Below are 16,308 nucleotides of genomic sequence, written 5' to 3' on the forward strand. Positions count from 1 at the left end.
AAGCGGAGCCCGTTTTGCATTTTTGGAGAATGTCTGTCAGTGTGTGGTTGAACACTTTTGTGCGGCAAATCAATCATTGTTTGTGTTCAACCAGACTTATGACTGAAATAGTAATGCAACGTTTCAAACAAAAATTGGTCTGTAGATTGGTTACAATGGAATAAGGCACTGAATCAGTTTTGCTGTTAATCACTCCAGGGTAAGGGGGGGGGGGGTTACAATCTAACTTTTCCTTTGTTCAAGACTTATGTTTCAAGAAGTAGTGCAAGGATACAAACCAAAATTGGTATAACATGCAACAGGTGCTGATTTGTTTTTGGCACCAACTGCCTCAAGGGACATGCAATTGCACCTTTCTCTTCATAAGCTTAACTGCTTTACCTCACAAGGCCGCACAAGGATTGAGAGAAAAAATGATTAACACCCCAGATAAGACCTAATGTTTATTAAATTTTGTCAGCAATCAATCCAAGGGCATGACATTTTTTCATAATTTTGAAAGATCCAGCACTTATATGAACTATATAAAAGAAATGCATTATAATGGCCAAATCATAATAATTTTGAACAGAGGCTGTGATTAGGGATCATAAGTGCGGGGGCAAGAAATTTGTGAATGCAGGAGACTTAACTTAAGGCTATCTTCGGGTGTTTTAAGGGGGAGAGGCTTCGGAAACTTTTCCCTAAAACCTTTTTGAAGCTGAAGTATCAAAAGAGACGTATTTGGTGATGAAAAGGTAACTTCCCGAAAATAATCCTGAAACTGGTGTCTTAAAAAAGCAAATTTAGGACATCTTTAGCAAACTGGAGGACAAGGCGTTCTGGGGTTTTCTCCTGAAAATTTTGCAGAGTTTAATTGTTTTAAAATCGCTATTTCAGGATATCTTTGAATAATTCAGGAATCTTTTGGAACTAACTAAGCCCTAAAACATCAATTTTAGACTTCCTTTGGCGACTTCAAAAAAAATGCAGAGGACTACTCTTGAATTTGTTTCTTAATTGGAGGTTTTAAAGCATTTTTACTGATGTTAAGAGAAGTTTGTTTGCTTCAAAAAATAAAAATATGAAGTTGAAATCTAAAAATAACAAATTTAGGCCCTCTTTGAAGAAGGAAGGAGCTTTTTTTTTCACGTGTTCTCTACCGGAAACTTTTCAAAACCAAAGTCTAAAAAATGCAGTTTTAAGCCATCATTGGGTGATCTCGCCAGAATTTTTTCCAAATTAAAATTTTAAAAATGTTCAGGCAATCTTTAATGATAAAAAAAGTGCGGTGGCATTCGCCGCCCCCCCCCCCTTCCTCGAATCGCGGTCACTGATTTTAAATAATACATTGAAAAAGAATAATGTCAACTCAAGCTGAAGTCTCAAATGCCTGTGTGCAACACACTTTGTATAGCTAGGTAATCTAGTCTTTCAAGGATTGCAAAAAGTAAATATAGAACATACACTCAAAAAAATAAATAAATAAGAAATTTTAGTTACTCACCTTATGCAGTTTTCAATACGGAGTGAGGCAAGACATAACTCATGAACAGGAAGCTTCAAAATTTGATCTAAAACAACATTATGTTCTGCTCTGTTTGTTTCTATTTTATCGTGTATTCTTTCATCCCGAATGTATTTTTGAATCTATGAGAGAGAGAGAAATGCCTCAGGAACATTTTGATAAGTACAAAATGAAGCACTAAGCACATTTAAAGCTCTTCAGAAAAAGATTTTCCCATACAATGATGTTTCAATGCTTCATGTTTTTATCATAATCACAAAGGCAGAGTTTTCATACAAGCTAAAATTAACTTTTTCCCCTTTTGCATAAAAATTATGTAACAGCATTTAGTTGATGCACTTATAGCAATGGTACTGTAACCTGATAAAACTTATAAAAGTCAGATTTTCATAAGAACAGGGTTGCCACCGAAGTTCCAGAATGAAATTCCCTGACATTTCCAAGTGGTTTTGAGAAAAATGCCAGGTTATCGATGTCCACCCTCTTTTTGCAACATTAATATGTACATCTCAAATTTTGAAAAAACTTGACTCATTTTCAAACTTTACAAACAATGGTTACCAAAATTAATTTACTCAAGCTGAAATTATAAAAAATATGTACTAACAAAAGTGAAACAAATCCCTGTAATAAAGAATTATGAAATAATGTAAAAATGTAGTACAGTAGAAGACCGTTATAACGCCGACCTGTATAACGCAATTCTCTATAAACCGCACTACTTTTCAGAAGTAAATAATAGGTTTTGAAGTTTAAAAAATCCCTGTGTTTTGCTTTGCAAAAATAAAAATTGTTATGCAAATTAAATTTTCAAAGTTTTTCATCTTTCCATCTTATTTCAAAGTGTTTAAATTGAAAATTAGTACTCATAGTAAACAGAAAATACCAGATGGCTCTTGAAAATGTAGCTGTTATGCAAAGCATGAAGCAAGGAGAAGTGCAGGATTTTGATTGTGAAACATATTTATTTGTGAATAGGGCAGTTCTCAAAAGGTGGGAACAAAAAAGTTAACTTTGAGCAATTTCAAAAATTTTCGAATTTGATATCAATTTTGCTTTTATTCTATAGTATGCATACCTATAACACAACATATGAACATGAAAAGGCAGCAGGTATTTGTAAAAATTGTTAATTAGCAAATTAAATTAGCAGTCTGTAGGTAACAGATTTTGGACATTGTTGTCCTGTAGGTAACGGATTTTGGACATCATCATAATGTAAGTTTCACCATTTTTGACAATTGTTAATCTGATTTTTAACTTTTCCAATGAAAATTTTATTTACTACTTTTTGAATTTTGCAATGTTTAATGATAAAGAGGATATTAATGAAGTACTTGAATGGCTATACATACAGCTCTTTACATATAATAAAGTTTTGGAATGATTTTGAAGAAGTTGATGAAAGGTAGAAAAAAGCTTCATGGAAATAATTATACAAACTTGTAGTTTGATTTATTGGGACAAATAAGGAATAAAAATAGAGACAAATAAATACGACATACAGTGGCTCCCAAAAGTCTTCGTACACCTACGACTTTCAACGAAATAGCCCCCTAATCATTGGTTAGAATTAATATTTCGGAATAGGTATTTAATTATAAGATCTATGATCAATTTTTAACAAAACTGCATGAAAAGTTTTAAAAAAATATTAAAACTTAATTTTTTTTAAATCAAAAACCGAAAAGTGCCAGAAATTTTATCTCACAAAAGTCTTTGTACACTTTATAAAGTGTCTATATATTAATGAATAATCTAACTTTTGATTAAGTTATTAATTAGTAGAATATCATACAGTATTCATAACACCTTTTAAACATCTGGGAATAGATTTCATTCTTTTTCTTTCTTTTTTAGCGTAATTTCTGAGTAAGTGTTCTACCACACTTCGTGTATAACTATTTCTAGCTCTATTTTCATTTTAAAGCCCTATTTTCGTAATCTAGCCTCCAGATATCTCAAGGTACATCAAGTTACAATCTGGAGATTGAGGGGGTATTTTCTAAACTTTAGGACAATTTTCGAGGCACTAGACGCAAATGTTGAAAACCGTGTGCTTCTTATCGTTATCTTGATAAAATACAAAGTTGTTTCCAATAACCAAATTTTTGGATAAGAGTTCAAACTTGGTTTTTAAAATATTTAAAGGAACAGCATGATTCATTATTCCATCAAAAAATTACAAACTACCAAGTCCTGATGCTGATATGCACCCTCACACTAAAACACCTTCACCGTCCTGATTAACTGATCCAACTAAGTTTTTAAGATTAAGTTCCTAATTTTTTCTTCTACTTACAGTTATACAACAATTTAACCAAAAATGTTGAATTACTTTTTATCTGTAAGTAAAACATGATTTTAAACTGTTTTTAGCTTATTTATCATTGATTTTGGGACGAAAAGCGTAAGCTTTCTGTTTTTCGCACGACCAAGAAAATTTCTGCAGGAAGAGGTCCTATTTAATCCAGTTAATCAAAGAACTCGGCAAACAATTTTAGGTGAAAATTAAATGTAAAATGTTTCATTAAACCCTGCAGAAACTATTACAGAACTCAAATGTGTATTTTTCATAAATTTTTTAACTTTAAATCTACAATCACGTTTTGTCAACTTTTCCGGTTGACCTTTTCTTACCTTGTTTTCAGTCTGATTTCTTTCTTTAAAGCATTTTATCAAGCACTTTACTATACAAACAAATAAATTAACTGATTTAGAGACATTTCAAATCAATTTACCACTACTGTGGGAAAAAAGTTCAAATTTTAACGGCGTTTGTGGTTTTTTACGAATACCAGCCATTTTATAGTAATAAGCAATATATTATGGAATAAATAAACAAAACATTAAAGCCAAATGACTTATAAGGGTTAACACAATGCAAAAATACTAATAAAACGCCATATGATAATTTTAATCATGAATTTATTTGAAAATATTTGAGTGTACGATGACTTTTGTGGCATGTTATTTCTCTGTCTCTTTGTTTTCTGACCCATTTCAAAAAGAAGATCCTTCAATATTTTGAAAAATACCAATAGGTTATATTTAAAATGACATAGGAATGATGTGAAAAAATATTAGACTTTATATACGAATTCAGTTTTGAGTTATTTTGGTTTTACTAAAAAATTTCAAAGTGTACAAACACTTTTGGGAGCCACTGTATATATTTTTAAAGGAAAAATAAAAACAAAATATGCTTTAAGAAAGAATGTAAAAAGTGACATCAGTTTTAATAATGAATATTTTTTCTAATGTCATAAGAATTAAAACGATGTCTAAAAAAAAAATATTGAAAAAAGAAATTTGTATTTCTATTTGGAGATCGTTAAATTATGTTTCAAAAGAAAGAATAGAAAAAAAAATTCTAAAATAATAAAAGCAGCGGGAAAAAAAAACAAATTGCTAGCACAGGTGATAAAGTCGCCAAAACTGGTGCAGCTGACGATTAACTACATTTTTCAAACTGGAATCCCCCTCTGATAATCTTAGCTTATGGTATACTGTGTTGTCGTCAACGGAGGTTTGCTTGGCGATTTTCGCGCAAAATGGCTTTCGTTCGATCATAACCAGCCATGTTTCTACTGTAATTTATGTATTGTTCAGTGTGTAACGTAATAATTATGCGAAATACTAATGGATTAAAGAAGATAACATCATAATAATCTTTTTTATTGATGTTAGAAGACAGTGGATTATAAAAAAATTATAAATAAACGGACAGAATTATCGGCATCAAGATCGTAATGCCATTTGGGCATCTCACATGTATGTTTAAGAAAAATTATTTTTCTTCTAAGATACTGCATAAAAGCTTATGAAAACACTTTTAAACAATTAAAAACTGATTCTGAGGATCGATAAATACCTTTAAAACGAAAACATCATATACTTAGTTCTTAAATAATAGCATTGTAATGATCGTAACTTTTGGACATGCATCAAATTTCAAACTTACTTTTTTCTAAAATCGTTTACAAAGTAAATAATCTGTCTTTACTTTTGCTATTTGTATAAAATACTAGCATTCCCGTACCCGGCATTGCTCGGGTAATGGAATTAGCAGGGGTTAACAGTGCTTGGTGCAGCTAGTTTCGAAAATCCCCTGTAATAATTACTTATTACCTATAACTTTTTCTAATTTAGGGAGGATCCCGGGGCCCCTGGACTCCTTACATATATGCCTTTGTCCTTAACCGATCTTTAACTGTTATTAATGATCCTTTTAAAGTATTGATTATCTTTGCAAACACATTCCATCCACATTTTATTGATATACCTATGTTTAAGCAAGAACTTCTTTGTATACAACATTTTGAGTTTTTTTTTCTGGTGCTAAAATTATTAAGCTGCTTGATGAACTGACTTTGGAGCAAGCTACATAACATTGGCCGTGTGAAAAAAAGTCTTCTCTTAAATTAATCCCTGCTACTTTTAATGTCTGTCCTTGTGACTTATTAATGGTTATTGCAAAGCAAACTTTAACAGGAAACTGCACTCTTCTAAATTCAAAAGGATAGTCCGCCTGTGATGATGTTTTTAAAAACTTCGTTTCTAGTTTTGAAAAAATGTAAGCAATAGACAGAAACATTATGATTTGACTTGAGAAAAGCCTCGAAGAACCACGTGAGAAACAAAAACAATATCAAATTTATAGTTTGCTATCGACCAAAAGTTGAGATGAAGTACTGAATAATGATTTGAATGGAGGAAAGCCTTCGAAAATAAGGGATTTGAATTCAATGACAGGTTTTAATTTCGCAGAAATTAAGAGGTTTTAATTAATTTCTCCCGAACTAATTGAGATTTCGAAAAATCCTTTCTTAGTGGCTACTTTCGTAATCATGCGGACATGCCTGCCAAATTTCAAGTCTGAAGCTTCAGCGGTTTCGGCTGTGCGTTGATATATATATATATATATATATATATATATATATATATATATATATATATATATATATATATATATATATATATGTTATCTCAGGACATTGATTTTTATATATTAAGATTAACAAAAAATTATTTAGTGTAAGATTCATGTCTTTAATTTTTTTTTGAAACGTATGGAAATAATTAAAAAAAATTTATTTTTAATGGTACATTTGCTAAGTTAACGTTTTGGTATGTCCAAAATTGTGCCATTTAGCAAAGAAAATATTTTTTAAGGGCATTTAAAGAGCTTTTTTTCCATAATTTATGTCAATTCTTGTCTCTATACAGCATTATAATTTACCTCAAAAATTTTAGAGTTAATTAAAATGAAAGTTATTTGGTGTTGAAGCTTCAAAGTTGAAGTCTGTGTTTGCTTCCACCTTTTGAGAACTGCCCAATAACTAATTGTAATATTGGTGCTTTAATACTCATTGCAGATAAAACTCATTCTGAAGTACTAACAGGGCTCATAGCAGGTGGGAAAAAATATATAGGAGCTTAAAAGGAAAAATATAGGAGGTTGATAGCAAAATATATAGGAGTTTGAGAGCAAAATATATAGGAGTTTTAAAGGGAAAATAAAGGAGTTTGGTGTAAAAACATATAGGAACTTCGAAAAAGTATAGCATCTAATATGTTTGGAGCACTGTACAAAAAAAAAAAGAAAAAAAAAGCGCCAGTATCAATACAATTCTATAGTGCATGAAGTCATAGCAATGTGAAGAGTCACAGATGTGCGAGCAAATGAATTTTTGTACTCACAGTTGCTTATATGAATCACATTTGTTTAAGACAATTTTGATTCAATTAAGCAAAATTGTGTGTGCGTGTTTTTCTTTTTCTTTAACGAGGGATCCACATACAATTTCAGAGACTTTTATTAAATTCTGGTCAAACGATATATTATTAGAGGTATACCGCGTACTCTAAATATCCATTCTTTGATTAATTTAAAATATTATCACAAAACAGTATGGAAAAGCAATTACAAAATTCAGATTTTAACTTACCTGCTTCGAAAAATGCATTTCTCATTGACTGCTAAAACTAGATAATAATTAATTTGGACAATCTTTTTTCAATGTCATAAATCTACCCATAGTCCTTGGTATTGGTACCTCATTGCTTCAATGCTAATATTACCAATGAAAAGTCAGCTCCATGTCTCTCTCGTCTCACTGGTTCTGTTGGACATATCATGAGAAAATCGTTACAAAAAGTGTGCAACACTTTGCCTCCCCTCCGTTTCACTATTTACAGAAAAAAAATCTAATTTTACTAAACAAAGGAAAAGAAAAAAAAAAGACTGCTCTAATGCATGACGTTTTTTGGAGAGAGAGAGAGAGAAAAATGGTGTCAGTCTCATGCGCTTAATTCATTTAAGGGACATCAAGGGACATAATTAAAGGACATGTTTGATTCAAATATTTTGCAATTTTTTAATGTTAAAATTGGATTTCGTTTCGTTTTTGAGGAATTAATTTATAAATGGCTGATTTAATTACCAGGTGCTAACTCCATAACTTACAGTTAATGTGTGTATATATATATATGTACACACATATTGTATAAAGGGTGAATTTGATCTAATCTGTCAAACCAACGCGGGTGTTAGAAGAGCCCAAGTGGAGCATACAACCATCCATTATCCTCTCCAATTTGTACCCGTAGTCGAGTAGATAAAAAAATAAGCCCCCCCCCCCCAAAAAAAAAACTGAGATGAAGACCAATTTTTGAATCATTTTGGGTATTCAAAGTTAAATTGTTAACAAATTCTGAAAATGCATTTTCAAAAACAATCCTTTGAGCTACAACCGGTCATTTATACTACATGTAAGATTAAATGTGACAAAATTAAAAGCTTTCAAAATCTTTACAGCAGTACACTTAAAGTTAACATGTTACACTATTAAAATTACAAAGTAAACTCTAATTGAAAACAAGTTAAAAGTTGCAAGTAAAACCATCTATATTTTGTACATTTCATAAAAATAGACAGAAGTTTAGTATGTATGCCAATATTAAAAATGTAAGAGTGCACAGTGCAAGGGAGGAAAAAAAGAAAAAAATGGATCAAAGGTTTTTGGATTTTTGGGTAGCATTTAACATCCAATGAAAAAAATATAGGAGTTAGTGAGAAAATATAGGAAATATAGGAGAATATCTGATAAATTGTGAAAATATAGGAGATATAGGAGGACTATGAGCCCTGTACTAATATATAGATATATTCTGAATATTAGTTTCAAAATTTGTGAAATGATCTATATAACGCGAAAGCTCTGGTTCCAAGGTGTGCGTTATAGTGGTCTTCTACTGTATATCTTCTTTTCAATCGCGAGGAGCCACTGCCTTACATCAAGTGGAAAGAACGGTCAAATAAGCAATTGTGACATCTGTATCACACACACAAAAAAAAAAAAAAAAATAATAATAATAAAATGCTAATAGTCTGAACTAAAAACTTATGAAACCGAAACCCTTTCATTATTGCTTTCCACCCCTCCAGTCCAGTACTTCCACTGTGCTTTTAGGCTTTGGCCTGTAAAAAAATCATGCATCTTTTAGCTGGACATAGTTTCCCTATTTGTTGCTCATAAAGCAGGGTTGCCCCCCCCCCTCCAAGTTCCACGGTGCAAATCCCCCCTCCCACCAATATTTCTGAATGCCTTTGTACTTTTTTTTATTTTAATCCTCTTTTTTTTTTTTTTTAAATATTTTTTATTTACCAATTCAATTATTTTTAAAGATTATTATTATTTTAAAAGAAAAGTTCTGCTCTGTGCCAATGAAATACACACAAAAAATAAATAAATAAATTCACTGAACAGTTCTACAATCCATTCCACTGCCGGTGTGTGATATGTTAATTTCAGGGATACATGCTTAAGCAAATGTACACTAGTTTCCAGAAAGAATAAAATATCCTTGTTTTTCACATCATCACCGAAGCGGAGGAAGTGAACATGTTGACCTGTCAACTAACAGCTGTAGTTCGAAACTTCAAATCTTAATATTGATGGATGAAATTATCTTATAGCTACAGAAGTACTTCTTGATCGGTATTCTTTTGTGTTGTATAGATACCCTACTGTAATCCAGCTCCTTTAATTTTGCCTTTAGTGCATTGCCACGATTATTAACAATTTCTCAAAAATAACAAAGTAAGCATTTTATTGAATCACTGGATCCACAATGTTTGGAAGATTATCACACGACTTGTAGATTTTGTAACTTTAAATAAGGGTACAGGTTCATGTTTCATGGAGTTTGTTCTTTTTTTTAAAGATTTTAATTATATCAAAACATAGAAGCATAATTTTTAAAGATATAATTTACAAGTGCCTTCATTCCACTAGTAGTTTAGATTAAATATTATAGAGCAAAAGCACTCTGTTGGCTCACGTTAACGAAAGCTAATGACTAAAACGTCTTAGTTTTGCGGGAGTGAGATCAATGTCACATTTTCCTTTCTGTATTACATTAACAATATCCATCATAATTTTGTTCGCTTTTTAAGTCAGTTTCCAAAACTTTGAATTCTTTCTAAGTTAATAATACTTAATTTTACAAAAACAGTTGATACTTTACCTATAAATCAGTAAATGTTGCTCTTTTACGCTATTGCTGTGGAATGGGTTATTAAACTGGTTAGTGAGTCGGTAAGTAGGGTGCTTTGGGATGAGACAAGATATGGATTAATGTGAAAACCTTTATGCTCACGGTCCTCAATGCAAAATTGAGTCACGTCCAACTTCAAACCTTGCTCAAAATGTAAAAACGTTTAAAACCATATAGTTATTATGAAAGTTACTTGACAAATGCATGTCTCGTCAATAAGTCCAGACTTCTTTGGAATTGCAGGGTGGAACACAAAGTGCAACTACCTACTTGGGGTGGGTTCCGGGTTGTTAATGCAACATAATATAATTGCAGTTCCAGCATAGAGCTGCATAGTGAAAATTTACTGTAAAAATATACAACTGGGATCAAAAAGAAGAAATACTGCAGCATACAAAATAAGCTAAAAACGTCGATTTTTTGGTGATTTCACTTAATTTTGCGGCATATTGCGTGAACCAAAAACTGCAAAGAAATGCAAATATTTTCAAAGATATACCAAGAAATTATTAAAAGGAAGTATTTAAACGGTATCAGAACAAAAATTTTGAACATTTGGATTTTTATAAAAATATTTAAAAATTGACCATTTTTACCTCTTTTACAAATTTTGCCGCCAATGAGCGATCTGAAGACATAAACATTAATTTTTATAATTATTTTTCCCATGTTTAGTTTATAAGTCATGTTTAGTATAAATAGGTTGACAATACACAACTTTTTTGCTATTAGAAGTTACTCCTCAAAAATATCCTTTTTTCGGTCCACCCTAGTGGGGATACATGATCCTTTTATGAAATTTTTGAAAAAAATTATTTTACCAAAACTATCTGTTTCATTTCAACTAAAAAAAAATATTGTCAGTAAAAAAAAGGCCTTTGATTAATTTTTATGGATTTAGACTACAAAATATGGCATTTAGAGGGACTTATAAGGGCCCGAGGGAACCCTGATACAGTCCAGCCGCTTAATAACATTCATATAATCATGAAATGCAGAGCAGGGTTTGGTGATTTAAATATTTTAAAACAATGATAATTTCTGCCAAAACTTTCAGTTTGCCTAAAATTTATGATATTTTAAAAAAATAGAATATTCACAAGTATAATTATAATACAAAAGCATTATTCTCCAAAAAGCTATGAGAAAACTTTAACTCCTGCTAAATTTTTGGTATATCTATTCAATTTTCAATTAAAGACAAAATGCTAAGACACAATGGTCATAGTAACCCCCCCCCCCCCCCAAAAAAAAACACAGCTGCAAATGGGTTTGCAAATTACATACATGGATTTTTATCTACACTGATGAAGCATTTTTCAAATGCTGAACCTTTTTACTGAGTATTGGGAAATCTACGGCACCATCTTTCACGAAGAAAAGTTTACAGCCATTGAGTGATCAGCTATTTTTTTCTTCTCTGAAGAATACAAGAAATGTCTTTTTTTCTTCCATTTAAATTAATTTATGTATTCAACAAAAAAATCATGAGAGCAATGGAGTGTCTTGGAGAAAGAAGAATTTGCACAAAACTAAGAATTTATATCCAGAAAAGTTCTTCTTACCTGTAGTTTAAATGTTGCAGCTCCAGCACAACCATTAGATTTTTCTCCTTTATGGCACACTTTCCTGACTGTTATCTAATTCAGAAAAAAAAAAAATCACTAAGCTTTATTTGCGTTTCAAAATCTGGCATATATATAGATGGAAAAGTTTGCACTGGAGTGCGAATTGAGTTAGTTGCTGGGAAAAATAAATTAATTGGTGAAACATCAATATTTGTTTCTGGTTCAAATTACAGTCAGTGAAGAATATTTTTCTCAGAACCATGTTTAAAATTCATTATCATATGGCATGATTGCAATAATAGGGTTAAGTCATGCAACATGACGGTACTTCCTAATATAGGTTAACTATATATTTGTTTTATACATGCATTTGACATATATGTAGAATGTCTGAACTAGTTGTGTAAGAGTTGGTGCTTTATTGTTGTGACCAAAAACAGTTGTGAATGTCATAGGTGTTTTCTTGTTTCACAGTTCTGAAATTGTTTTACAGCGCAATAGTAATCAGATGGCATTGCTCTTATACATCAAAAATTACACTTTTATAGGTTACACTTTCTTCTGTATTGAAGTTAAGTATGTGTATTTTTAATACATATTGGTTTCAAGTAGAAATAACACATGGGCTAAAGAATGAAAATTAAATTGGAGAGGTGCACACAATATGGGGAAGAGCACAATATTGAGCAAAACGTACAATATGGGGCGAAGCAAATTTATTCTTTTTTAGAAAAAGAGTGGAGAAGTGAAAGTAAAGAAGAAAATGATGCTGTGCGCCTTCATTGAGCCAGTTCATTTTCAAATGATCAGGGGGGTTAACAGTTGGTTTGGCATTAAAAAAGGCTCAAACAGGCTCATATAAACTCGCCAGAAATAAAAAAAAAAAAAATGAAGTAAGTCTAGCTAATTTATGAAATACAAACACTTGTTTTCAAATGTTACTTTTGTGGTTCTCCATAATAGGAGATATCTAGGGCCGCCGAGGGCCCAAGGTGATCTGCTTGTTAGTTTGGTCGTCAGGGCCTCTTCACCTCTAAAACTTGCCAAATTTATGCTATTCTGGTTCTCAGCCGAGCCTCTAGTTTTAAACTAGGTTGACAAGGTGTCTCGTCCACCCTGGAGGTATACCAGGTAAATAAACATTTTCTTTATTTTTTCAATACTAAATTTATAGCAAAAATTTTTGTTTTACACTTTTAAAGTGTTATGATCTTAATCCTAGAATTTTTAATTTTATTCTTCTTGTTTCTTAATCATGTAAATTGTAGAAGACAAAAACAAGAGGCACTCCAGATTCAGTGCTTATATCCTAACAAATAAATTAACAGGGACGTGCCAGCTGAAACCCACTTTTGGAGCAATCTCAGGGGCAGGAAAATAGTGACTTTGGAGCAGCTTGGCTCAAGAAAATAGTGGACTAGGAGCAGTTTGGCTCACCAGAAAGTTTGTTTTGCAGAAACTTGGAGCACGAAAATAGTGTAATTGGAGAGGCAAAAAGTATGTTTTGAACTAAGGAACTACTACACACACACATTATACATGTCAGGGATGTGTCGACCGAAACTCGCTTTTGGAGCAATCTTGGGAGCCAGCAGGAAAATGGTGAGCTTGGAGCAGTAAAATGGTGAATTTGGAGCAGTAAAATTGCAAATTTGGAGCACCCTGGAGCAGTAAAAATGCAAATTTGGAGCAGCTTGCAGCAGCAAAAATTTAAATTTTGCATCAATTCAGAGCAACTATTTATATTTCATACACAGAAACATGTGTGACATGATAAAATAATAAAAAAAGAGATTAAGGATGCAAAAACACCATAACTACAACTACAAATTTAAGTTCTCTTAATTACTTTTTTATTTCTGTCTGATACTTTTCACAAAAGACAAGTCCTGTCCTGCTCTCTTTTTTCTTACACTTCTTTTGATTTAAATTTAGTTCACAAATTTACTTTGCTTAATACATCACTGTTTTAGTGCACATTTAAGTTAGAGTGCTTTAAAATTTGTTTGTTTTAATGTAACATATTCACAAAGGCTTTTAAAAAAAGCACAAAAGAATATTTGAATTTAAAAACTTTACCTCAACAAGTTACAAGTGAGTTTTAAAGAACTATTACATTTTTTTTTGTATGTTTAAGTTATTCACTTATATTTGACCTTATTATTATTTATTTCTTTGGCATATATGTTTTTATGCTGAACTACTTTATGAACAAATCTGAAGATCAAGCAAAGGCAACATTAAAATCTTTTATTTTTTAACTGTTTGATATTTAATCACAAAATTAATAACAAAATTACAATGAAAAAAATATGATTTTGAGAAATGATGTCACAGAAAAGGAATTTTTAAATACATGTGAAAAAAATATGAAAATTTGAAAAAAGAAAAAATAAATAAATAAAAAATCTAAGACAGACTATGAATATGGAAAAAAATACCTGAATCTGAGAAACTTGAAATGTCTGCAGATTCATTAGTAGAGCATTTGAATTCCCAGATTTTTGCTATCTTAAGTGTCTCCAACCACACAAAACTAGAGATCAATTTTCTGTCCTTAAATCTTAAGAAACCCAAGATTAAAAACTGGTGAACAATATTATTTTTTACAGATGGCATTTGCTTAAGGGAGTACTCTAGTCTAGAGGCTTAACTTTACGGTGAATTTACAGACGTAATAGAAAAAAAAACAGCAGCTAATTTTATCATCCATTTTTATCAGATTTTTTTATTAATATTTTAAAAGTACAAAAATGAATAACAGTTGAAAAAAATTCAAAATTGTAGTTGGAGGAGGCTGGCAAAGTGGGGATTCTAAAAAAAGGGGGTCTCCTGGTTGACGTGATTCCAATCCTCCAGGTGATCTGAAACAAAGCCAAGGTTAATCCTCATTAAACTAGGATGTAAGAATTGTCTGGAAGCAGCCGATGTTGTTGCAAATCTTTGTTGTTGTTGCAAATCTCCGGTGTTTAGCAGCGCTAAACCAGGTCTATGAAATTCGTCACTCTCAAAAAATCCAACACCAACATTGGATCTGCCAAAAGATCCAATCTTGAAAGTTTCAGACAATTCAGTATATGTTCGGGGGTGGCCTGATGGTCGGCATACTTCACACAGGTCGGAAAAGTCTTTTTTCCACTGCAATAAGTCAATGATTTTAGGTGTCCACTAATGAGCCTAGTGATGGTCGTCTGATCTCGCCTTGAGAGATAATGCACCTCCCGGGCACTTCGCCTGGTACCAATTATGGGTAGGAGGGACAGTCCAGGAGGACTTTGCATTCTTTTAGCCTTAGAAAATAGCTCCAGGTAAGTCAAGGAATCAGGTGTATATAATGGCTCACCAGTCCCTATTTTAGCCAAGATATTGGCCATCTCGTTACCGAGTACATCAACGTGAGATTGAATCCACTGAAAATGCACCTCTCGAAAAGAAGAAATATGCTCCAGTTTGTTAATAATAGAAACACCAGTACCATCACCCACTTTATGCCAATTAGAGAGGTACTGGATGGAACTTCGGCTATCTGACAGAATCCAAACGGCTGAAGAGCCAGGAGATGACAAAATTGAACCGAGCCCCTCATCGATAGCAATAAGCTTGCTTCTAAAAACTGAGCAACAGTCTGGATTTCTTCTGTTTAATTTTGTTGCACACCCTTGGAATAAAATATAAACACCACTACCAGAACAGTTACGTTCATCCTTACTACCATCCGTATACATTATAATAGAGTCCTCAGGGATATTGTTTATCACTTCCAAAGCCAATTGTTTCAAATAAGCCGGTACATCTGATTTCTTCTTCACCTGGGAAGGAAGATCTGTGTGGAAGTAGACTCTGTTTAAACCAATTGAAGGATTAATGCTCTGTTTCAAACTATGCTGAATTACATTTTTTGGGATCAAGTTGTCTGAGTCAGCCAAGCTTAAAGGGCTATTTTTCTTTAATCTTTTATTGTTGGTCCACCCCAACAAGAACTCAGATGTTCGATTCTGGGTCCCATAACTGGTGAGCTTAGTAGCCGATTTGAAAATATTTTGTTTTCCTCAAAATGGCGTCTATTTGGAAAAAAAAAGTTCATTTTTTGGCTCCTTTTTTGAACTTTGGTATTTTTTTAAAATAATAAAAATCAAAACCCCTACACGGAGACAATTTTGATAGTACTAAGAAAGTCTACCAAATTTCAAGTAAATTGGTGAATCAGAACTTGAGATATCTTGTCAACCGTATCCAAAAAACTAGTTTCAAGAAAAACACTTTTAAAGTTTGCAGTCTCATTTCAGCAAAAGAGTTTATTTCAACAAAATTAACTGTAACTCCAGAAATAATTTGAATTTCCATAAATCCTCTTAGAAACTTATTCTTAAAGGTCTAAACTCTGAGAATATGAAGTAAAAAAAAAATTCATTTTTTTTGAATTTCTAGACTAGAATACCACCTTAAATCAATTTGGATGCAACTGGATTGACATTTTCAAGTGGGCGTGACAAGAAGACGAATTCACAAGTCCTCATATACTGAAAACAAAAGATAACAAAGTCCGAAAATAATGATCAGTGCAAAATTTTTCTAGTCAAAGAAACAGAACCTTAAAACTATCGAGTTTTGAAAAGAGGATGCAATCGGATTCTGAAATGCGCCAAAAATCAAGACTAAGCCAAAAAATCG

The 16,308-nt window shown here is 32.0% G+C and overlaps 1 protein-coding gene across 1 annotated transcript in view; it reads right to left on the reverse strand.

Moving 5' to 3' along the window:
• Positions 1-16,308, reverse strand: part of LOC129231776 (ectopic P granules protein 5 homolog) — a 97,160-nt gene that overhangs the window by 36,512 nt on the left and 44,340 nt on the right. The window contains exons 12-13 of the mRNA XM_054866144.1: positions 11,635-11,709; positions 1,487-1,629 (exon numbers count right to left, since the gene is read on the reverse strand). Coding sequence (XP_054722119.1) covers positions 1,487-1,629; positions 11,635-11,709 — 218 coding nt within the window. The remainder of the gene's footprint in view (positions 1-1,486; positions 1,630-11,634; positions 11,710-16,308) is intronic.

Source organism: Uloborus diversus, chromosome 1 (assembly GCF_026930045.1).
Source record: "Uloborus diversus isolate 005 chromosome 1, Udiv.v.3.1, whole genome shotgun sequence".
NCBI classification, from domain to species: Eukaryota; Metazoa; Arthropoda; class Arachnida; order Araneae; family Uloboridae; genus Uloborus; species Uloborus diversus.